General features: G+C 52.1%; 3 protein-coding genes across 10 annotated transcripts; all 3 read left to right on the forward strand.

The window, feature by feature from the left end:
• Positions 1-2,839: 2,839 nt before the first annotated feature.
• On the forward strand, positions 2,840-11,861 carry CLK2 (CDC like kinase 2). Of its 5 annotated transcripts, none has more exons than XM_027531168.1 (13): positions 2,840-3,210; positions 4,849-5,018; positions 5,763-5,991; positions 6,646-6,733; positions 7,087-7,153; positions 7,330-7,446; positions 8,246-8,412; positions 9,288-9,382; positions 10,007-10,136; positions 10,237-10,319; positions 10,483-10,562; positions 10,736-10,826; positions 11,328-11,861. In XM_027531168.1, exons 2-13 carry the CDS (start codon positions 4,849-4,851, stop codon positions 11,511-11,513), a joined length of 1,503 nt encoding a protein of 500 aa, XP_027386969.1. In that variant the 5' UTR covers positions 2,840-3,210; the 3' UTR covers positions 11,514-11,861. The 5 variants fall into 5 exon arrangements, with proteins under 5 accessions (XP_027386969.1, XP_027386970.1, XP_027386972.1 ...); XM_027531169.1 differs by having other exon boundaries at positions 2,932-3,210; positions 6,649-6,733; XM_027531171.1 differs by having other exon boundaries at positions 3,060-3,210; positions 5,766-5,991.
• A 95-nt stretch (positions 11,862-11,956) lies between these two features.
• On the forward strand, positions 11,957-16,742 carry SCAMP3 (secretory carrier membrane protein 3). Its single transcript, XM_027531200.1, has 9 exons — positions 11,957-12,592; positions 12,928-13,005; positions 13,649-13,771; positions 13,856-13,976; positions 14,448-14,576; positions 15,013-15,172; positions 15,282-15,383; positions 15,878-15,995; positions 16,290-16,742. The coding sequence occupies exons 1-9, from the start codon at positions 12,527-12,529 to the stop codon at positions 16,434-16,436; spliced, it is 1,044 nt and encodes a 347-aa protein (XP_027387001.1). The 5' UTR covers positions 11,957-12,526; the 3' UTR covers positions 16,437-16,742.
• Positions 16,743-17,283: 541 nt separating this feature from the next.
• Positions 17,284-23,336, forward strand: FAM189B (family with sequence similarity 189 member B). Of its 4 annotated transcripts, none has more exons than XM_027531164.1 (12): positions 17,284-18,302; positions 18,412-18,546; positions 18,745-18,855; positions 18,962-19,081; positions 19,242-19,349; positions 19,901-20,076; positions 20,204-20,303; positions 20,637-20,706; positions 20,962-21,507; positions 22,104-22,172; positions 22,275-22,528; positions 22,621-23,336. In XM_027531164.1, the coding sequence occupies exons 1-12, from the start codon at positions 18,078-18,080 to the stop codon at positions 22,792-22,794; spliced, it is 2,088 nt and encodes a 695-aa protein (XP_027386965.1). In that variant the 5' UTR covers positions 17,284-18,077; the 3' UTR covers positions 22,795-23,336. The 4 variants fall into 4 exon arrangements, with proteins under 4 accessions (XP_027386965.1, XP_027386966.1, XP_027386967.1 ...); XM_027531165.1 differs by having other exon boundaries at positions 17,286-18,302; positions 19,904-20,076; XM_027531166.1 differs by having other exon boundaries at positions 17,288-18,302; positions 18,490-18,546.
• Positions 23,337-23,552: the final 216 nt, after the last annotated feature.

Raw genomic sequence — 23,552 nt, forward strand, 5'->3', positions numbered from 1 at the left:
CTTTGGCAGTGAAGGTGCAGAGTCCTAACCACTGGATTGGCAGGGAATTCCCTAAAAGTTCTTAAATATCTCAAATTCTTCCCCTTATCTCCACTTCTTATTGTCACTGCCTTATTTCAAGCGCTCAGAATTTGTTCACCTAGATTATTTCAGATGCCTCTTAAGGGGTCTCTAAACTTCTCACGGCAATTAGTTTTCCAGTCTGCCAGAGTTACCTTCCTAAATCCAAATGTAGCTTTATTACTTGCTTAATGTCCTTCAAACTTCCCCATCTTCTGTGGGATTACAGTTAAACTCCTTAGAATGACATACAAGGCCCTGTAAAATCTAGACTAGTTTTAACAACCTCTCTTCTGATAGTTCCTCTCTTGAAAGCCAGGACTCCAATTCTGTTTAAATGCTTCGTTTTGCTTTGTCTCTAGACCTTTGTATTTTCTCTGCCTGGTCTTCTCCAATTCACTTTTCAACAGTTGGTTCAGATGTCATCTCCTCTAGGAAACCTAGGCACACATTTATAACTCTTTTTTCTCAAGCTAGGGTCTAGTCTACAGCTTCCCTACAGTGACCAGGGCACCACTGTTCATAACAGCTCTTGTCACAAGGCTGCCATTATTTTATGGAACAGGTCTTTCTCTTCCATTAGATTATGGAGCTCTGAAGAACAGGAGCCTTACACCTGACACAATGCTGAACACAAAGTGGACACTTGGTAAATGGTTGTTGAATGAATAAGGGAAAGTGTTCATGGAAGAGGAAGTGAACTACACTTCCTCCTCACCTCTTTATTATCCTTCCTCATCTATTTTAGGAACTTTTTCTAAACTATTTCTGGCCAACTGATGTAAGCTCCATCTGATTATCTTCCATCCTGGCCCCCCTCTGATATTTCTTTACTTGAATATAGTTATCCTCGGGTTATTTTTTTCATTTCCCTTCAGTTCAGTTCAGTTCAGTAGCTCAGTTGTGTCCAACTCTTTGCGACCCCATGAATCGCAGCACGCCAGGCCTCCCTGTCCATCACCAATTCCCAGAGTTCACTCAAACTCATGTCCATCAAGTCGGTGATGCCATCCAGCCATCTCATCCTCTGTCGTCCCCTTCTTCTCCTGCCCCCAATCCTTCCCAGCATCAGAGTCTTTTCCAGTGAGTCAACTCTTTGCATGAGGTGGCCAAAGTACTGGAGTTTCAGCTTTAGCATCATTCCTTCCCAAGAACACCCAGGGCTGATCTCCTTTAGAATGGACTGGTTGGATCTCCTTGCAGTCCAAGGAACTCTCAAAAGTCTTCTCCAACACCACAGTTCAAAAGCACCAATTCTTTGGCGCTTAACTTTCTTCACAGTCCAACTCTCACATCCACACATGACCACTGGAAAAACCATAGCCTTGACTAGATGGACTTTTGTTGGCAAAGTAATGTCTCTGCTTTTGAATATGCTATCTAGGTTGGTCATAACTTTCCTTCCAAGGAGTAAGCATCTTTTAATTTCATGGCTGCAGTCACCATCTGCAGTGATTTTGGAGCCCCCCAAAATAAAGTCTGACACTGTTTCCACTGTTTCCCATCTATTTCCCATGAAGTGATGGGACCAGATGTCATGATCTTCGTTTTCTGAATGTTGAGCTTTAAGCCAGCTTTTTCACTCTTCTCTTTCACTTTCATCATTTCCCTTATTATTGCTCAAGTCCTCCTATAGCGTGTTTAACTCACCTAGTTTTTCTCAATGCCTCCTTCTTTTTCCTTTTTATTTTTTAATTCAGTAAATTTACACTTCTCATATATTATGTGTAAGTACATAACATAAAGTTCTCAAATTTTCCCTTCTTTGGCACTTGATTCTCCATCACTCCATTTTTCAAACCTTACCTCCACGGCGATGCCCCACTCCTCTCCCAAAAGTGCATAGCTTTTGTTCAAGAGGAAAGGTGGGAGCCCTCTTTGCTGTGGTTAGGTTGTCGAACTGCTTTTTAAGAACTGAATATTTAGAGGCTATGCTGGAGAATCACACCACATCACAAGCCTCAAAAAGTTAGCAGAGTGGCGACATCCCGTAAACGACAAGTCCTTCTTTTCAACCTTCAAACCTATCAATCCTAACAAAACAAGACACAGAAGTCTCATGAAATAGGTAAAAGATTGAGGAAAACTACGGAAGGACACCGCCTAAATTAAAAGACACTTACTCCTTGGAAGGAAAGTTATGACCAACCTAGATAGCATATTCAAAAGCAGAGACATTACTTTGCCAGCAAAGGTTCGTCTAGTCAAGGCTATGGTTTTTCCAGTGGTCATGTATGGATGTGACAGTTGGACTGTGAAGAAAGCTGTGGGCCGAAGAATTGATGCCTTTGAACTGTGGTGTTGGAGAAGACTTTTCAGAGTCCCTTGGACTGCAAGGAGATCCAACCAGTCCATTCTAAAGGAGATCAGTCCTGGGTGTTCATTGGAAGGACTGATGCTAAAGCTGAAACTCCAGTACTTTAGCCACCTCATGCAAAGAGTTGACTCATTGGAAAAGACTCTGATGCTGGGAGGGGTTGGGGGCAGGAGAAGGGGACGACAGAGGATGAGATGGCTGGATGGCATCACTGACTCGACGGACGTGAGTTTGAGTGAACTCCGGGAGTTGGTGATGGACAGAGAGGCCTGGCGTGCTGCGATTCATGGGGTCGCAAAGAGTCGGAAACGACTGAGCGACTGAACTGAACGGAAGGACACTAGGTGGGGCAGCTCTGCCCGGTAATCCCCGGCGACTCTCTCCCCGCCCCATGAACTTCCGCCCCCAGCAGCTCCTCTGCTCCAACGGGCCGACGGCAGCGAGATACGCGAGGACGCGCAGGCGTGCGCGGCCCTGGGGTGGGGGGGGGGGAGCGGAGCCCAGGGGTAGCTGGGAAGCGACGCAGGACGTGCGTACGTGCTCGCTCGCGGTGGCGGCGGCGGATCGGAGAGGCCAGAGCCGGAGACCGAGCAGGGATCGGGCCCCGGGCGGGGGCGGTGCGAGCGGCGCCAAGCGAATCCTGGGGGCGGGGACGGAGCCGGGGCGGGAGGGACTGGAGCGGAGCCCGGGAACTAGGCGGGAGGTCCCAGGGTCTCGGGTTGGGGGGGTGGAGCCGCACTTCGTCGCCGCGGGGGTGCCGGGACTCCGGCCGCAGTGCCGCCGCCATCACGGACTTCCTGTGGGACAAGCGCACGGGCCTCGCCGCCAGAACGGTGAGCGCGCGGGCTGGCGGGCCGCGGGGCCGCGCGGAAAGATGGCGGCGACCGTGGGGCGGGCGGAGAGAAGATTGGACTGGGGGCAAGGGCCCCGGACGAGATTAGGAGAGGGGCTGAAAAGCCCCATTCTAGAGCCCCATTTCTAGGGGCTGAAACCTGGAAAGTGGCAGAGGTGCAGTGTAGGAAGATGAGGTGGAAGGTCGACCTGCCTTAGATGTATTTTGGGAAGACCAGTAGGGAAGTTGGGAGAGATCAAAGTAGGAGAAGGAGTGATGGAGTGCGAATAGGAGTGGTTTCAGAGATGAGAAAGAGCAGAATATCAAAGTTGGACCAGAGAACCGTCGTGTCACTTGGAGGGTAAGGAGAGAGTTTGACTTCAGGAGTGAGTTCTGGATTTTCTAAGTGAGAAAGGGGAAAAAATTGATAAAAGAAGTTGAGAAAGGTTGTAGGCTGGAGATACTTGGGGGATGGGGAGAAGGAAAGCCTGTGAGGAACTTTGGTGGCAGTGTGTATGTGATAAGATGACATTTGTGTGGCTGTCCTAAGCACACTTGGATTACCTGTTAGAATAGTGTGTTTGCATCTTCTTGGTTGTCTTAAGCACTATTGGGCCAAGAATGAATCGAATGCCACCCTCCTCCTCAATTTGAGAAGTAGCTCAAAATGGGAGCCAGATGTTGGAGCCTCTTAAGCCTTTTCTGCACCTAATGCTGAAAAACCCCCACCCACCCAAGAAGACTTCTGTCCCTGCTATCTTTGGATTTATCTCATTCTGTCCTCCTAGTCTCATCTTCCCTGATTTTGACTGACTTCTCTCTGATTCTTTCCTTGAAGGAAAAAAAAAGAGTTTGTGCATCATGCCATTTCAATCCAATCACTGAAAGGTGGCCAACTTAGTTTACTGGTGCTGGTATTAATTAAACATCAGTTATTCTGTACTTAGTAAGCACAAAAGAGGGGAGGCTGGATGTGAAGCTGACTGCAGCCTGGAGCCTCCTGTATTGTATTAAGACTATGGGAGATTTGGCCAGTGATGTGAGAAATGATTGAGATAGTTCAAAGGGCCAAACCCAGATTCCTGAAACTTACTTATATTTGGTTTACACAACTATACCTGGAAACCTGGGAAACTGGATTCCTGCCCTCAGGACATGGATGGCCTATTTGGGGAGATAATCTACACTTTGAGTAATTGTAAAACATTTGTGATAATATTGTATAGTAAATCATATTCTCTTTGAGTTGTGAGGAACTCAGAATGCCACAGATCTACCCTAGATACCAGCCAAGGATGAATTGTTGCAGTCTTCGTGAGTTGCACAGTCTCACCTGTAATGAGCTGTGGCCCAGACCTGAGTGTCATCATGAGACCCTGTTTGAGGAAGATCAGAACAGAGCAATGAGCTGAGTAGGAGGAAGATTCCTAAAGTTTTCAACCAGAGTTAGTATACTACTTTATCAAGGAGAAATTGTAAGCCCAGAGGAAGACTGAGGAGTTGTGAGTGGTTTAAAAAAAAAAAAAAAAGTTGGAATTGAAGAACAGAAAACAGCATTTCTAGGGCAGCCAGTCCTTGGAGGGGATTTCGGAAAACTCAGATCCTGCCCCTACTATTTCTCCTTTCCCTATCCTTACAGATGCCTCATCCTCGAAGGTACCACTCTTCTGAGAGAGGCAGCAGAGGGAGTTACCACGAGCATTATCGGAGCCGAAAGCATAAGCGACGAAGAAGCCGCTCCTGGTCAAGCAGCAGTGACCGTACGCGGCGGCGCCGACGGGAAGACAGTTACCATGTCCGTTCCCGAAGGTGAGGCTTCAGGAAGAAAAACTCAAATTAGACCCACTCACTTATTTGTTTATTCAACAAAGATTTATCAGTTTCAACCTAAGTAGTTAATATTACGTGATGCTTAACCCATTTACACTGTGGTGTTAAGAATGTTATCGTAGAGGAAGTATGTTTGAAAGGGGCTAAGGAAGCCTCCAGCAGGTTTGATTGCAGTGGGGCAAGATGTATAAATCAGGGAAAACTTCCCAGAGAACGTGGCATCTAAGCTTGCCTGAATGACAAGAGAAGTGTTGTAGGCAAAGGGAAAGCAAATGCAAAGGACTAGGAACTTGAGATGACTTATCAGTTAATAGATAAAACAGAGTTAGGTCTCCATGGTTTTAATAAGTCAGCCACATGTTCAGTGGAAGGGATGGGTTAAGGATTGTTTGGAGCAAAGCTGCATGTCAGTCAGAAATGGCTTGAGAAAGAAACAGCTCTTCATGCCATTACATCTCTGGAGGAGAGGAGGAGGCCCTCAGGAGGAGTTGTCCCGCAGATGTCTTTTTAGAGGTTACGGTGATGTGCAGATGTGGGGATCATCCTCTGTGCTTAGTTACTTCACTGCCCTGGCTCTTGTTCCTCTCAGAGTGGCTTGAGTGTGTGAGAACTACTTTTCTCACGGTACTGCTTTTCCTCAGTGAGGGGGGACCTCGTTAAATGGTATGGCAAGGACTGTGACCTGAACAGATGCACCTAATTAGGATGTGTGTTGTCCAACAGCAGCTATGATGATCGTTCATCCGATCGGAGGGCGTATGACCGGCGATACTGTGGCAGCTACAGGCGCAACGACTACAGCCGAGATCGGGGAGAAGCCTACTATGACACAGACTACCGGCATTCCTATGAGTACCATCGGGAGAACAGCAGTTACCGCAGCCAGCGCAGCAGCCGTAGGAAGCACCGACGGCGGAGACGGCGCAGCCGGACATTCAGCCGTTCATCTTCGGTGAGTGCTAGCCCAGGCCCTTCCTCTCCCCACTCTTCTTCAGCCCTCTGGGACCCCGGTAAGTGAGGAACATTGGGGCATGAACACTGAGGTGCTCGCTTGGAAGCTCTCCAGCTCTTGGAGGGCCCTGAATCTGCTTCGGAGGTGAATGGGCACAGAGCATTTGTGAATCCCCGTGCCCTCCCTGGCATGCTGGGCTTATTGTGTTGGGAGCAGCTCTTCCACCCCCGAGAGGCCTCCATTTTCTAATGGGGACCTTGCTTTTGAACAGCCTTTTTCCCCCAAGCCCTGGACTCTGGCCCCCTCAGCAGGTGGGCTTGGGTGGGAGCAAGGGGAGACCTGTGCCTGCCTGGAAGGGCACCGTGTAGAGCATGGGGTTGTGGGTGACATTGGCAACAACACCACTTCTCCGCTCTGCCCGTGCCTCTCCCCGTTCCCATTTTGGGTTTGGGGACTTGGGATTGCGCGCCGCTCTCTCTTCTCACCCCGATCCGCCTTACTGCATCTGACGTGTTCCCTTCCACTGTCCCCCATCATTGTCTGTCCCCCCTGGCTGGGCGCCTGTGACCGGTGACCCCTCCACCACCCACCCCGCCTCCCTCCGGCCCCCGCTCCGACACCTGGCTTGCTCCGACCCCCCCCGCCCCCCGACAGCAGCACAGCAGCCGGAGAGCCAAGAGTGTAGAGGACGACGCTGAGGGCCACCTCATCTACCACGTCGGGGACTGGCTACAAGAGCGATGTACAAGCCAAATCGTAACAATCCTATAGCCTGTAATGGTCCCATAGCCATCCTAACGTCCTGAGCCAACCCAAGCCACAGCCTCTTTTGCCTTTTCTCAGTGGTGTTGTTTATCTGGGTGGTTTGAGTTGCTGTTGAGAATTGACCTCTGCTGTCCACTCCCAGCTCTCATGGCCCCTGGGTTAAAGGTGGTGGGAATCACGCAGGGGTTTTCTTCCCCTGTGACCATCTGTATCTGTTCCCCCTTCCTTCATCTCCTCACCCCAGATTGCTGTGCCCTTTTTTCTTCAAACTGAACTCATTCCCCACCCTTTCTTCCCCCCTTCTCCCCCACCCTGCTTTTTTCATTTCAGATGAAATTGTAAGCACCTTGGGAGAGGGGACCTTCGGCCGAGTTGTACAGTGTGTTGACCATCGCAGGTAAATGTCAGCCCATTCCAGACTCCACACCTGCTAGCCATAAAGAGGTAGTGAGGGTTATCTGGGGCTTTTTTTGGTTAATGAGCCAAAGATAGGATTTCTTAATCCCCAGGCAGCCCTGTTCATTCTTAGATATTCTTGAGATTCCAGCAAAAGCCTTTCCTGCCATCCTGTAGGGGTGGGGCTCGGGTTGCCCTGAAGATCATTAAAAATGTGGAAAAGTACAAGGAAGCAGCTCGCCTAGAAATCAATGTGCTGGAGAAAATCAATGAGAAGGACCCTGACAACAAGAAGTAAGCGGTGCTGGAATATGTGGGGCATCTGAGAGGCTACACCTCAAGACGGGAAAACCTTCCCAACATGGACTAGACAGGCAGAGGAGTTGTAGACTGTCTCATCTTCTGTTCATCATCGTAGAGTAGTAGAACATTACTGTTACTGAAAGGAAGGAAGGAGGGGCAGGAAGGGAGGGTCTGTGACATTCTGTAATCCATTCCCCTTGTTCTGAGGACAGTTAGATTGCTCTGCAGTTGAACTCCAACTCAGGATGACCTTTGTAGGAATGTGCCCTGGAAATGGCCCTAAGACTGAGAATCAACATTTTTCATCAAAAAAGTACTTTAAATTTTAATAGAACTATGCTGATGAAGTTGCAGGTGTTTATGTGTAGTCTTTCTGTTCACACACATTGCATAATGTAAAATTTAAGAGGATTACTGAAAGACATAAGTAGGTGTAAACATGGGCCCAGAGATGGCTGATGGTGAGTGAATTTCAAGAGCGGGAGCTGGGGTCGTGTTGATGGAGTGGCAGTTTGACAATTCAGGGTCCACACTGGAGCCTGGCACTCAGCAGCTCCTGTTTAACTATTTGAAATGTTGCAGGAAAATGGTTTGAAGTTTGTCAAGTAGTACTTCTCTTCCTGGGTCTGCCAGAAAGGCCATTCTGTAGTTGAACTGAATTTTCTTGGTGATAATAGCTGGCATGTTTTTATCCAAGTATGTGCAGTCAGCAGCAGTAGTCCTTCTTTGTTGGAGGGGTGGTGGACAGATGGGAGCTCATCAGACATCCCCCTTCCATCTCTTTTCCCAGCCTCTGTGTCCAGATGTTTGACTGGTTTGACTACCATGGCCACATGTGTATCTCCTTTGAGCTTCTGGGCCTTAGCACCTTCGATTTCCTCAAAGACAACAACTACCTGCCCTACCCCATCCACCAAGTGCGCCACATGGCCTTCCAGCTGTGCCAGGCCGTCAAGTGTGAGTGGGGTGGGCCGGGGCGGACTCGGGGCAGCCCTTCCTCCACTGGACCTCTCTGGTCTCAGTTGTACACTGGTGAAGCCCCTAAACAGTCGACTCGATAATCTGCAGTTCTTCTATTCACTGTCGTGTTGGCATCTCTTCCTCTTCTGACTTAACTCCTTCACTGTTGTCATCACTGATGGCTTCTCCTCCACGTTCAACCTAGCAGGAGCTAGAAAAGAAAGCATTTGAAGTCAGAGCTCTTAATTACCTCTCTTCTTCTTCGCTCCCCTTTGGGAAAGTCAGTCAGGCACTAAGCACAAGGAGACAGACAGAGTCCTCGAGCTAGAGGTTTGCATTCATCTGGAGTTGAGGTGCCCTCTGCTCTCAGCAAGCCACCTGGGAGCAGGGGGTAGCCAAGGCTCCAGGTTGAGAATTCAGACTAGTACATACATCCTCCTCAGTCATCAGAATAATACAGTTTCACAGAAGTAAATTCACAGGAGTCAGATAGACACACGTTAAAGCACAAAGATATAACTCATGGGGACTTCTGTGATAGTCCACTGGTTAAGACTCCACGCTCTGTTGCAGGGTTCAGCCCTTGGTTAGGGAAGTAAGATCCCTGCATATCACGAGGTGTGACCAGGGGAAGGAAAAAACCATAGCAAACCATCTTTATACATTGCTTGAGAAATATATATATAACTATGTTAATAAGCGTAGAGTTTGTTAGACTAGGCATTTCATTTGGAAGTAGAGCAGAAAGCAGCCAAGTGCTTCCGGACCTGCCTCCTCACCAGCTTTGAGCTAGGTGACCAAGCTTGGGGTCAGCTGGTAGTAGGTAATTCTGGCCACCTGGACCAACCCTGACCTGGCCTTCTCCTCTGCAGTCCTCCATGATAACAAGCTGACACATACGGACCTCAAGCCTGAAAATATTCTGTTTGTGAATTCGGACTATGAGCTCACCTACAACCTAGAGAAGGTAAGGTGGACAGGGTCTGTCCCTTGGCCAGTGCGCTCAGGCGGCCATCGCCACTTTGCCTTTTTCTTAGCCCTTTTTGTCCTCCCTTTTACTTTTTTCTCCCACACTTTCTGCTCTGGCTCTGAAAAAAACGGAATACCAAAATAGATGGAAAGGGAAAGATTTAAGATTTAGATTCAAAGAGAATTTGGAAGCAGAACTTCAGTTAACTTTCCTGTATAATGAAAATGCTTACAAGGTTCTTGGTTTGGTTTCTTTTCTGTAAGGAAAGCTCAGCTCTACTAACTGGAGATCAAGGGGATCTCAGCTAAGGAAGCTGTTCCTCACTTTGCTATCTGCTATATATTATCGAAAAACTGTATACCAGTCACTTAGGTATACTCTTCAGATGCATGCTATTCTATAGTTACTCCTAAATCCTCTTTCTCCCCCATTCCTAAAGTAATCTGATGGATATGGGGGAGGCTATAAAAGCAGAAGACATGTGTGGGAGCAGGCAGGAGGTCAGAGTTGGTTTTTTAATAAAGGCTCAGAAGCACTTTAGAGAATAGCAGCAGAATCTTGGTCTGTTTTTTCTCTCAGTCTCGGTGCAGAGGTTCATGTTTTTCCTGCTTTGCCTCCTAGAAGCGGGATGAGCGCAGTGTGAAGAGCACAGCTGTGCGGGTAGTAGACTTTGGCAGTGCCACCTTCGACCATGAGCACCATAGTACCATTGTCTCCACCCGCCATTATCGAGCGCCAGAGGTCATTCTTGGTAAGAGGGGGAAGGACAATCTTGTCCAAGTATGTGAGGTGGTATGGTGGTGAGGGGGGCCCCGAGCCTCATAATACCTTTCCTTCCCATCCTTACCTAGAGTTGGGCTGGTCTCAGCCTTGTGATGTGTGGAGTATAGGCTGTATCATCTTCGAATACTATGTTGGCTTCACCCTCTTCCAAGTAAGTGGTTGGGTGTCTTATGAGACCACCAGGCGTTCTTCTACCTGATTTCCTTCTCTGCTGAGAATCTGCCTGCTCATTCCTCCACATTGTTTAGCTTCCTAACAGCTAGACCCCAGTATCCCTTCTCAGTCCCTTGCTCAGTTCTGTCTTTGTTTCCCAGACCCATGACAACAGAGAGCATCTAGCCATGATGGAAAGGATCTTGGGTCCCATCCCTTCCCGGATGATCCGAAAGACAAGGTGAACCTGGAGTGGGAGGAATGTAACCCTTCTCCTTTTCTCGCCACAGAATTGGTCTCTATCACGTTTTCTTTTGTCTTCAACACCTGGCTTGCCCTCAGCTACTTTCAGATGGGAGAAATCCCATAACAAGAGGAACCTCCTGATTCCTTAACTTCCCCCTTCCCCTCTAGGAAGCAGAAATATTTTTATCGGGGTCGCCTGGATTGGGATGAGAACACATCAGCTGGGCGCTACGTTCGAGAAAACTGCAAACCACTTCGGGTGAGCCGGACTGGGAGTGAATAGTGCCCACCACCCAGAGGTCCCTTCCTTCTTAAGGTGTTTTGCCCCTGGAATGCCTTTCACAAGCAAAGAGTTAGGAAACAAGGGGAGGAAAACTGAAAGAAGACATCTTTTGTTGATAGGAGAGAAAGGGAGTGGTTTTATGGAAGGAATGAGGTTAGACAGCCATTTATTTCTTGAGCCAACCAGAGAAAATAAACTGCCTTTGAAGAGCTTACATTTTATTGAGCTAAAGAAGATTCATGAAGTTGTCAAGGATAAAAATAAGTAGAACTTTCAGAGAGTATGACGGAATAATTGTGCTAGTGGGAAGGCAGGTTGAGCTGTAACATCAGAAATGGCCCTGGTGTGGTCCTAGTCAAGTAGCATCATATGGTCACGAGCAGAGCCTTGGTCCTTGAGGATTGAAAGCTAGGGCCTTGAAGAAGGCGGGGCTTACAAGGCACCGTGCCTCACCTTTTTCCTGCCCTCCACCACCAGCGGTATTTGACCTCAGAGGCAGAGGAACACCACCAGCTCTTCGATCTGATTGAAAGCATGCTAGAGTATGAACCTGCCAAGCGGCTGACCTTGGGCGAAGCCCTTCAACACCCTTTCTTCGCCCGCCTTCGGGCTGAGCCACCTAACGCCAAGTTATGGGACTCCAGTCGAGATATCAGTCGGTGACGATCTGTCCCTGGGCACCCCTGTGTCTCTTAACAGCAGTGGGTGTCCAGTCCAGGACACTGGTGCTTTTTTATACAAGAGAACAGAGCCGGAGCTCACTCCTTCCTCCTGGCTCCCTATGTACCTGTGAATATGTGAAATAGTGTAAATATGAAAGAACTTGTACCACCGCTTCAACCCCTGCCTTGTACATAATGCTATTCCATCTCACACTCTTCCCACCCTCACCTGCCCCTTCAACAGCTGAGTTGGATCTGGGCAGAATGAGGTAACCAGAAGGCATCTACACCATGTTTTATAAGGAATTTTGTACAGTCTTTGTGAAATAAAATGATGTGCTTCACCCGACCCCCATCCCTGGAGTTTGAGGTTTGGAGGTGCTGGGGTGGTGGGATGATTAGATTGGCAACGAAGGGAGTCCCATCTTACCCTTCAAAATTAACCTCAGGCTACCAGTTTATCTGAGCGATGGGTGGGTAACATTTGACTGTAAGAAAGGGTTGTAAAGTTAGCACATATTTGATCTGGAATAATGAGGTTTGGGAAAGAGGTTCGGTTAGTATAGCTGGGCCCCAGGGTAGGGTCAGAAATGCAGATAAAAAACTTCCTGAACTGGGCTCCTGGGATACCGCCACCACCGGTCTGAGGACTCCCATCATACTTCTCTTGCGAAGGCTAGGACGGATCGCGATTCTAACGCGAGGCCTACTGGGATGTGTAGTTCGTTAATCGAAGGAAGTTACGTCGGGAAGGGGCGGTACTTGGCTACTGAGACAGAGTTAGAGATGTCACGTGGGGTACTTCCTTCTTTTCCTTTATTCGAGACGCAGGCGCAACTCGCTGCTGCTGCGGGGATCCTTGTGACCCTTCCGGTCGGTACAACCAATCCGTGCACGGGGAAGCGGGGCGGACCGAGAAGAGCGGAGCGGAGGGAGCTCTGAGAGCCGCTGCCGCCGCCACTGCCGCGGCAGGGGCGTGGAGGGCAGGGGGCGGCCCAAGCCGAAGTTGCAAACATGGCTCAAGGCAGAGACGGTGGAAACCCTTTCGCCGAGCCCGGCGAGCTTGACAACCCCTTTCAGGTGACTTGCGCCGGCCTCTTTTAGGCGGCTGGGGTGGTTTCTCGGTTCTAGAGGGTCGGGCTAACTTGTATTCCTGTTCGTGACATTTGATCCGAGAAAGGGCCGCCACGTGGGTGTGACGACGACTCCAAACCAGTGAGCATCCTTGGGGGGCGGGCCCTGCCCCTTAAGGCGCTGGTACTGGTAGTGTGGGGTGAAAGGTTGGGGGCAGATATATTGGGACAACAGCGTGGCCCCAAGCTGCAGTTCTTGGAGCCACAGCAATTGAGAAGAGGCCCCTATGAGTTCCCGCAGAGGCACCAGGTGCCAACTGAGCCGCAGTTCTCTGCCCACAGGACCCAGCTGTGATCCAGCATCGACCCAGCACGCACTATGCTACTCTTGACGTCTACAACCCTTTTGAGACCCGGGAGGTGAGATTCTGGAGAGCACAGGAAGCCCGGGAAGGGTAGGGTATGCCAACAAGGCCACTGTGTTGAGGTCCAGGGGACGTTTCTGCACGCAAAAGAAGGAAGAAGCACCGTGATCTTGGCTCCCTGGAAGAGGCCAGTCTGCCATGGGATGCCTAACCCATCTAAAGACATCAAGGCCAGAGATCTCAGTTTGAGTTCTAAATGTCAGTCTTGGGATTACCTGGATTCTATCAGGGCCTGATGAAGACCCTGTCTGGGGAGGCTTTTTTAAAGATGAAAAGGGATGGGCTTGGTTGGAGTTGAGAAAACAAAGTATGCTTAGGTACACAATTAGAAAGCAAGGGATGAAGAAAACTAGACCTGGTTGTCTCACTGGAATATAAAAATGTAAGAGTTTTTTAAAAGTTTAAGGAGGTTGATTTCGTAGATGAGTGCTTTGAATCTTGGCTAAGGAACTTGATGTGAGGGTAGCTGGAAGTTATTAGAGAGTTCTATGATATAAACACAATAATTAGCTTTCTAATTGGGGGAAGGGCTGCCACTTTAGGTAATGAGTTTTAGGTCTAAAGGTATTCAAGTAGACTCTAGCCTCCTGTGTTATGGGGGACTAGATGACGCTTAAGGTCTTTTCCAAACTCAACAGCCACCAGCAAGCTATGAGCCTCCTGCCCCTGTTCCGATAGCTCCACCCTCAGCTCCACCCTTGCAGTCCTCAAGAAAACTCAGCCCCACAGAACCCAAGAACTATGGCTCCTACAGCACCCAGGTAGGGGGGCGTATAGGTAGGGGTATGGGGAGAGGGCATCCCTGTGGTTCAGGACTCACATTTCCGGCTGCTCTTACTGGGCAGGCTTCAACTGCAGCAGCCACAGCTGAGCTGCTAAAGAAACAGGAGGAGCTCAACCGAAAGGCAGAGGAGTTGGACCGAAGGGAGCGAGAACTCCAGCATGCTGCCCTGGGCAGCACAGCTAGTAAGTGGATCCTTGATGGGGTTGCGGAGGGCATCTGACAGCTTTGAAGTCTCAAAAAAGGAGCTCAGAGCATGGGCACTGGAGCCAGATTGCAGAGTTTGAATTTGGGTGCAGTGGCTTATTAAGGATGAGCTCTTAGGCAAGTTACTTAATCTTGAGTGCCTCAGGTTCCTTACTTGTAAAATGAGAATAATGTTTGTACCTGTTTAACAGGATTGTTGTGAGGTTAAAGTTACATAGATAACTATATAGTTATATAGATGCCCAAATCCTGGGCATAGTGGTTAGAAGTTATAAGCCATAGTAAACAAAAGTCATAATAAACACTACTAATATAATTTTTCCTATTTGCTCTTGTCTTCCTGAACTCTCGAATTGGAAATAGAAAATCCAGGGGTAAAAGGAAGGGGGAGTGATTTGTTGGTCTCTGTCTTACTAGTGGGACCCTCCTGCTCTTTTTGTGCCTTACAGCTCGACAGAACAATTGGCCTCCTCTACCTTCTTTTTGCCCGGTTCAGCCCTGCTTTTTCCAGGACATCTCCATGGAGATCCCCCAAGAATTTCAGAAGACAGTATCCACCATGTACTACCTCTGGATGTGTGAGTAGTCAGAAACCTTTTTGAAAGAAAAGTATGGGCAGTAAGTTGTACATCATTCCTTTTCCTGGAGCTCACTCGCCCAGAACTAGATACTTTGAATGAAGTATCATTGAAGGCTCATTTCTCTGGCATTTTCCGGATTACTCCTTTTACAGTACTCAGAACTTATTCTCCAGTCTTCTAGTAAATGTACGTTCTTGCTCTCTCCCCCTTCTCCTTGTCCATATGCATAAATGTATTCTGGATCCTTTTAAAAGTCTTTGCAAATGGGATGACACATAGTTGAGATTTGCTGGTTGTCTCCCCTGTTGAGGATCCTGTGAAGGTGGAAGCTGCTTTCCTTTCCCTACTCTGCCGCATTCGGTGAGGGTTGTGGGGTGGGTTTCTCGGAGAAGGAGCTCTCACTGACCCATCATCCTGTCCCTCTGACCCTTAGGTAGCACTCTGGCTCTTCTTTTGAATTTTCTTGCCTGCCTGGCCAGCTTCTGTGTGGAGACCAGCAATGGCTCAGGCTTTGGGCTCTCTATCCTCTGGATCCTCCTCTTCACTCCCTGCTCCTTCGTCTGCTGGTATCGCCCCATGTACAAGGCTTTCCGGTAAGAAGGGGCAGTGGGGATGATGGCAGGGAGGGGACTTGGAGGGGCCCCTTTCTGCTCCTACAACCCTGATTCTTTGCCTACACTTCCCATTCTTTTCTCTTTGCAGGAGTGACAGTTCATTCAATTTCTTCGTTTTCTTCTTCATTTTCTTCGTCCAGGATGTTCTGTTTGTCCTCCAGGCCATTGGCATCCCAGGTTGGGGGTTCAGGTCTGTGAGACTGCAATTTACGCTAACCCCTTCCTCCCACTCTTTCTGATCAAGTCAGCATTGGGTACTGGAGTTGTTCAGAAAAAGGAACTGTGGTTTTAATCCTTGGGAGATGCTGGTTTAATAGGGGTACAGGACACCCTCCATGATAGAGAGCTCAGACAGTACTGTCGACAGACAGATTAAGGGAAAGCTGGCTGGACATGCTCAGTCTGAGGAGGCTTCCTGGAGGAGACATGTTTACACATGTTGAAGAGGAAGCATCCTCAACAGAAAGGTCTGTTTGGAGTGAGGATGTCTGGAAGAGCTTGGAGAGCTAGGATGGTTCAGAAGCTGAGATTAAACTAGTTTGGGACTGTAGTGCATGGCAAGTTGCCAGACCCACAGGGAAACGGCCCCTGGTTTGATGAAGACGGGACCAGTGGAGAAGCTGGAAGGACTGGGACCTAACTGAACAGTTCTCCTCACTTCCGTGTATTTTCTCCTCCTTACAGTGGCTGGATCTCTGCCCTGGTGGTGCTGAAGGTCAACACAGCTGTAGCTGTACTCATGCTGCTGGTTGCCCTGTTCTTCACTGGCATTGCTGTGCTGGGAATTGTTATGCTGAAGCGGGTGAGGGGCTGTAGGTGGGGCCTGGAGAGTGATATCACGTGTCCCTGGGGACTTGACTGGAACATTCAGGAGCAACTGGGGAGGGCCAGGCAGATGGAAGGATTCTCAGCTAATGGACCTGAGCGGCGGAGGGCGGGGGTGGGGGGTTGTAGGGTATGTGTGCGTGTGTGTTGGTAGGGAGCCAGGAAGGAAAAGCTAGAGCTACAGGCTGGTGAGTGGTCGTGATGGTATTAGATTGGAGTGGGATTAACAGTGGCTGGAACATGCTGTAAAGTCTGTGCTTTCTACTTGCAGATCCACTCTTTGTATCGCCGCACAGGTGCCAGCTTTCAGAAGGCCCAGCAAGAGTTTGCAGCTGGTGTCTTCTCCAACCCTGCGGTGCGAACCGCAGCTGCCAATGCAGCCGCTGGGGCTGCAGAAAATGCCTTCCGGGCCCCGTGACCCCTAACTGGGATGCCCTGGCCCTTCCACTGAGGGAGGCGACTAGCCCCCATCCCTGAGGTCTCTGGGACTTTGAGACATCACTGTTTGATGTCTCCACTATAGTACCCCCAATCATACAACCATGACTGCTGAACCTGACTTAAGGGTGTGGGGAGCCCACCGTGACCCAGTCACTGCTTCCCTCCCACCCCTTGATCAGGCCACACTGCTGCCACAACTACACACCCGACCCGCTTCCCTCTGCTGTGCCAAGGCTGTTGCTTCGGTTATTTAAATAAAAAGAAAATGGAACTGGAACACAAATGGCCGTTTCTGGAATTTTAATGGGAACTAGGGCTTACAGAGTCCGGCACGACTGAGCGACTTCACTTTCACTTTTCACTTTCATGCACTGGAGAAGGAAATGGCAACCCACTCCAGTACTCTTGCCTAGAGAATCCCAGTGACGGGGGAGCCTGGTGGGCTGCCGTCTATGGGGTCGCACAGAGTCGGACACGACTGAAGCAACTTAGCAGTATCAGGTCTTACAGAAGATAAAGTGGAGGCGACTGGAGTGGAAGCTGAATTGTGGACTCTGGAGGGAAGGTCGGACCTGGCCTTAGTGTAAATGGAGAGCTGTGGCGGCGGGACAGCAGAGCCCACTGGCTGGCGCAGGAAGTGGGAGGGAAGTCCCCGGTTGGGCGTGGAATCGCGGAGCTGCTAGGGAACTCCGCTCTCCACCCCGCTCCTTTAATGACTTTCTCCTTTAAGAAAGAGCCGCTACCTCTGCTGGGAACGCAGCGGCCGAGGGGCGTGAGAGGCTGGGCGGGGCCCAAGTAGGCGGCCGAAAGCTTTAGCTCGGGCCCTGCGGGGCCGGAGCTCCGCGCCAGACCAGCGGGGGCGGGCAGCTCGCCCGGCCGTCCGCCCCATCCCTCTCTGTCCCTCCCCCTTCCTCTCCCCCTCCCTCTCCCCCCAGGGTCTCCGACTGGGACTACAACTCCCGGGGTGCACCGCGCTCGCCCTCGTACCACGCCCCTCCTCCCGCACCATCTCATCCCCCATCCCCCGTCTCCAGTCCTGGACCTGCTGCAGCCTGAGCTAGGGGAGCAGGAGCATGGTGGGAAGGGGAGTGGGGCTGGCGACCCTGGAGACGGTGGCGCCGCAGCCTCTCCCCACCAGGCGGCCTCGGATCCAACTGGACACTCTGAAGGCACACCGACCGCGCCTCTAGAGTCACCCCACGCCGACCCGACCCTCTTCTCTAGACTTCTTTCCCATCCTTCTCGCCTTTTACCCTCCCACCCTTCCCGGTTCTGGAACGTCTCCCTCTCTTCACTCCCGGACCGGCTCTTTTCGGCGCCCCTCTTCCCTAGGGAGATGCGATGAGCCGGTGCCCCCGCGTCCTCATCGCCGTAACGGGCACGGTGCCCGTCCAGTACCCGTGGTGGGGAGGGAGCACTCCGCGGCCCCTCCGTGAGGCCTCCCCCTTGGACTCCCCCCCAGCTGGAGTCCCTGGGCCATGCCTCAGGGGACCCAGCCAGGGGGTGGGCTCTAGAGGGAGGGGGGTGGAGAGGAGGAAGGACGAGGCCTTGGGCACCTCTGAGATGCTCCCAAGCGCCAGGGGGTGCCGAGCAAGGCTCAGGCAACCGGGCGGCAGGCATGATGCCCTCGCCTAGCGATTCCAGCCGCTCGCTGACTAGCCGGCCCAGCACTCGGGGCCTTACACACCTCCGCCTCCACCGACCCTGGCTACAGGCCCTGCTCACGCTGGGGCTGGCTCAGGTGCTCCTGGGCGTCCTGGTGGTCACCTTCAGCATGGTGGCCTCCTCCATCACCACCACTGAGAGCGTCAAGAGATCCTGCCCGTCTTGGGCTGGGTTCTCGGTGAGTTGGGTGCACAGTTGTTGGGTGGGGGAGGCTCCTTGGGCCCCACCCCTCAACACCAGCTGCCAGTCCAAATCCTGGCCTCTCCTGGTCCTCTTACTCCTTACAGAGCTGGGTACACCCTGTGGTGCGGGGCTCACCCAGGTGCCTCCCCTTCATGCTGAGCCTGTGCCCGCTTTATCCCCAGCTGGCGTTTTCCGGGGTTGTTGGCATCGTGTCTTGGAAGCGGCCGTTCACTCTAGTGGTAGGTGCCAGGGTCTGATGCCCACTGGGAGGCAGGTGCCTAGCACCTGAGGGGATGCCCATTTATGTCCCCAAGAAGGGAACTGACCCTTCCATTCATGTTGACCAGGCATAAAAGCCTGTGCATGAGAGTGGCTCCCTTTGTGGTAGAGGGTATTTTGGGGGTCTCAGCCCTGAGTCTATGCCCTCTTTTCCCCAGATCTCCTTCTTCTCCTTGCTTTCGGTGCTCTGTGTCATGCTCAGCATGGCCGGCTCTGTTCTCTCCTGTAAAAACGCTCAGCTGGCCCGAGACTTCCAAGAATGCAACTTGGTGAGATCTGAGGAGGGAAAGCCTGAGTGTGCTAGTTGGGGGAGGTGTGTGGAACAGCTCGGCTTGTCCGGGCTCAGCCTGCCTCACTCTCTCCACTCTCACTCAGGATGGGAAGGTCTGCGTGTGCTGCCCCTCTGTTCGTCTTCTTAGGCCCTGTCCAGAGTCGGGGCAGGAACTGAAAATTGCTCTTAACTCCACCTGTGATGAAGCCCGAGGGGCCCTCAAGGTGAGCATGCACCCCATCTCCACCATTCCTTTCCCTCCCACCATCTTCCTGGCTCTGGCTCGCACTCTTGTGTCTCCTCCTGAGTCCTCACAGGCCCTGAATATGTGGGACTTACTGCACCCTAGGCTCCTCTCACATTCCTCTCTCTCGCCTTCCCCAGAACTTACTCTTCAGCGTCTGTGGGCTCACCATCTGTGCCGCCATAATCTGTACCCTCTCTGCCATTGTCTGCTGCATCCAGATCTTCTCCCTGGACCTTGTGCACACGGTGAGTGGGAAGCTGGGGTCAAGGCCAAGAAGGTAGGCTGGGGGCAGGGGTGTTTGTGTGCTGGGACTGGTCTTGGGGGGAGGGAATGGCTGCAGCTCTGGCTTTTGAGCACCAGGGGCTGTGGCTCACCTAATAGGCATGTTGACTGTAGGAATATTTAAGAGGGAGGGTGAGAAGGGGAATCACTGGGAGTAACAGAAATGTGTGATGTCAGCCCCAGGGCATTGGAGAATGGGACTAAAAGTTGGGCAGAGTCCAGAAGGTCTTAGATGGGGGCAGGGATAACGGGTTGATGGGCTGGTGGGGACAGAACAGAGAGTGATTCTGGGTGCAGAAGAGTCCATTAAGAGGAGGAGTTTCTAGATAGGCAGGGTAAGAGGTGAAGGTCCTCAGCTGGGGCAGTTAGAAGAGGAACCTGTTCTGGCAAAGGAAGGGGCCAGAACTGAGCTTCTTGGAGGGGGCAGGGTCAGAAAATGTAGAGGAGAAAGGAATGTGGGAATCAAGGAGCTGTGTTCCCAGAATCCAAGCTTGCTGACCTGCTTGCTCCCCAGCAGTTGGCGCCTGAACGCTCAGTCTCAGGCCCTTTGGGGCCTCTGGGCTGTACCTCCTCGCCCCCAGACCCTCTCCTGCACACCATGCTGGACCTGGAGGAATTTGTACCACCCGTGCCCCCGCCACCGTACTACCCCCCCGAGTATACCTGCAGCTCAGAAACAGATGCGCAGAGGTGAGGCCAAGCAGAGTCCTATTGGGGGAGCTAAGGAAGGAGACTGGGGCTGGGGCCAGATTGGTGGGGAGGGATCTTTTCAGAATAGTTCTTTTCCAGGCTTTGACCCTTTCCCTCCTTCTGCCAGCATCACCTACAATGGCTCCATGGACAGCCCAGTGCCCTTATACCCTACTGATTGCCCCCCTTCTTATGAGGCCGTCATGGGGCTACGAGGAGACAGTCAGGTGAGAGCAGGGCTTGGTGCAGGCTGGGGAGTCCAAGATAGAGCCTGAAAATCTGAGTGAGCTGCTGGTACTGGATAAAGATAATACTAGTTCTCGTGATCTAAAGCACTAGAACATCCACTGTCTCTTTGATCTGCCTGAGAAGGTAGTGAGGTGGGTGGGGTAAGAACAATTATTTCCATTTTACAGACGTGGAAACTGAGGCCCACATAAAGTGACTTGGACCAAGTGACAAAGCTGGACTGGAATCTAGGTCTCCAGAGCTCTGTCAAGCCTATGGGGTGGCCATGTCGGTGTGCAGGGCTGGATGCTTGACCCTTGTGTCTTCTGCAGGCCACTCTGTTTGATCCTCAGCTGCATGATGGCTCCTGCATCTGCGAGCGAGTGGCCTCCATTGTAGACGGTGAGCAGAAAGTGGGGAGGGTGGACCAAGACGGACGCCTGGGATAGCTGAGCTGGTGGGGGGCAGGGCAGAAATTAGACGGAGTTGGTGGTTGAGTGACAAGCGAGGGTTGGGTTTTCCTGGAATCCTGGACTTAGTGGTCTCCTCTGAGGTAACACTGGAGGCAGGCTGGCCCCCAAAGGGCTTGCCCTGAGGAAAGAGGCGCTGCCTCGCCTGGCCAGGCTGATGCTACCCAGCCGCCCCTACTGCCCACAGTGTCCATGGACAGCGGGTCTCTGGTGCTGTCTGCCATTGGCGACCTCCCGGGGGGCTCCAGCCCATCGGAGGACTCGTGCCTGCTGGAGTTGCAGGGCTCCGTGCGCTCCGTTGACTACGTGCTCTTCCGCTCTATTCAGCGCAGCCGCGCTGGCTACTGCCTCAGCCTGGACTGCGGCCTTCGGGGCCCCTTCGAGGACAGCCCCCTTCCCCGGCGGCCCCCAAGGGCAGCCCGCTCCTATTCCTGCTCTGCCCCCGAAGCCCCACCCTCACTGGGTGCCCCCACAGCGGCCCGCAGCTGCCACCGGCTGGAGGGCTGGCCGCCTTGGGTGGGACCCTGCTTCCCCGAGCTGAGGCGGCGGGTCCCCCGGGGAGGCAGCCGGCCAGCTGCGGCCCCTTCCCCCCGAGCCCCGGCCCGCCGCTTCAGCGATAGCTCAGGTTCCCTCACCCCACCGGGGCACCGGCCTCCTCACCCGGCTCCCCCACCACCGCTGCTGCTGCCACGGTCCCACAGTGACCCAGGCATCACCACCTCCAGCAACACTGGTGAGCCCCCACAAGGTTCAGGAAAGGGTAGGCACTGGGAGTGAGAGGGCCAATGATGCCCGCCAGGATTTGGGACATTACTGGGGTTTCTGAGGAGGCAGAAATTCTGGTTCACACCTGCATCAGACACTTATGTCACCTGTGAAAAACACACCAGTCAGTAGCTTAGTGGTTAAAAAAAGAGGATTTGGTTGTTCGAACCCAGTCTCACAGGCCCCAGCTTGGGTTACCTACTCCTTCCAGCCTCGGTTTCTCACCTGTAAAATGGGTATAATAACAGCACCTCACTGTACATACTGTGGCGTTACTGAGGAGAGATGCAGGTCAGATGCTTCCGCCCTGGCACAGAACATGCTTGTCATTACCATTATGTGCCAGGGACTGGGGAGGATGCAGCAGAGAGTGATGGCACCTTAGTCCCTGATTTGGTGGATTGTTCCATCTAGTTGCTGGCAGACATGGGCAGTAACAATGCCCCCTTGGTTGGGAGTGGGCTGTAGGAGCTGGGCTTGGGTTCTCAGGAGGGCGGTGAGATGGGTGGGGGTGTCTACAGCGCACTCGCAACTCCGTCTGTGTTTCTCTCCCCTCTTCTTCAGCTGAATTCAGGGACCTTTATACCAAAGTGCTTGAGGAAGAAGCTGCTTCCGTTTCCTCTGCAGATACAGGTTAGGCACATTGTTGGTGCCCAGGGGGTGGGGGATAGGGCAGTGCTGCCTGGCCTTTTCTGCACCTCCCATTCCACCCACTCTCCCTCTCTCTCTCTCCAGGGCTCTGCTCTGAAGCCTGCCTCTTCCGTCTAGCCCATTGCCCTTCCCCCAAGTTGCTCCGTGCCCGCTCAGCAGAGAAGCGGCGCCCTGTGCCCACCTTCCAGAAGGTCCCCCTGCCCTCGGGCCCTGCACCAGCCCACTCCCTGGGGGACCTGAAGGGCAGCTGGCCAGGCCGGGGCCTGGTCACCCGTTTCCTCCAGATGTCCAGGAAGGCCCCAGATCCCAATGGGAATGGAGCCCATGGGCATAAACAGGTAGAGTCAGGGGAGCCAAGGAAGACACCCAGGAAAGCCTGGAACTTCGAGTTAGGGGCCACACTGATGCTCTCTCCTGTGGCCCCATCTAGGTGCCCCGGAGCCCCTGGGGCCGGCCAGGCCAAGAGAGCCTCCACCTTCGCAGCTGCGGCGACCTGAGCTCCGGCTCCTCCCTGAGGCGTCTCCTGTCCGGCCGCAGGCTGGAGCGTGCTACCCGTCCCCACAGCCTCAGCCTCAATGGGGGCAGCCGGGAGACTGGGCTCTGACCCAGGTGTCCTCCAACACTGAACAGATCCAGATGAATGCTGGGGCCACAGTAGCCCTCAGCACCTCTTGCACTGGCTGACGCACAGAGAAACCTGCTGAACAGTCCCAGAAGTATCCATTTCCCTCCTACCTCTAGGGGCTCCTGCTGCTTGCCTCCGCCGTCTGACCTGGGAGAGTTCCTGTCCTGTGCTGCATGGGTGTTCAGGTTCTGGGGGGCATGCCTGTGCTTCCGGTGCTGGAGGAGGAAAATAAAGTCCAGTTCCTCCAGCGTGACAGTAACTCTGATTCACCAGGGGTTGTGGCCAGGGCACAGGCATGTCCCGGTTGTTTAAGCATAGGGGGCTGTATGCCTGTGCAATGGGGTGGTGAGGCATGAAGGGTCAGAAAAATCAGGCTGGCCTCTCAGCTCTACCACTTCTAACTGCATGACCTTGGGCAAGTTATTTAACCTCAACTGCCTGATCCATAGAACATTGTGAGGACGAAAGTTTGTAAAGCTCTTAACACACTAAGCGTTCAATAAATTTCAGTTTTTCCCTTCTCTTCTGGATCATTCTTTATCACCATTGAGATTTGTGCTAGCATCTCTCTTCGTTATGAAAACTCTCAAGACACCAATATCTATTTCCAGCTACCACACAGTATCTCTTCCCCTTTTCATAGCCAAACATTTTTTCTCTTCCTTCCTTCTACTCAAACATCCATTCTCTCCTCGCCCATCAGGCTCCTTCCCCTCCCTCTCCCTAGGCACTGCTCT

This window comes from Bos indicus x Bos taurus, chromosome 3, assembly GCF_003369695.1.
Source record: "Bos indicus x Bos taurus breed Angus x Brahman F1 hybrid chromosome 3, Bos_hybrid_MaternalHap_v2.0, whole genome shotgun sequence".
NCBI classification, from domain to species: domain Eukaryota; kingdom Metazoa; phylum Chordata; class Mammalia; order Artiodactyla; family Bovidae; genus Bos; species Bos indicus x Bos taurus.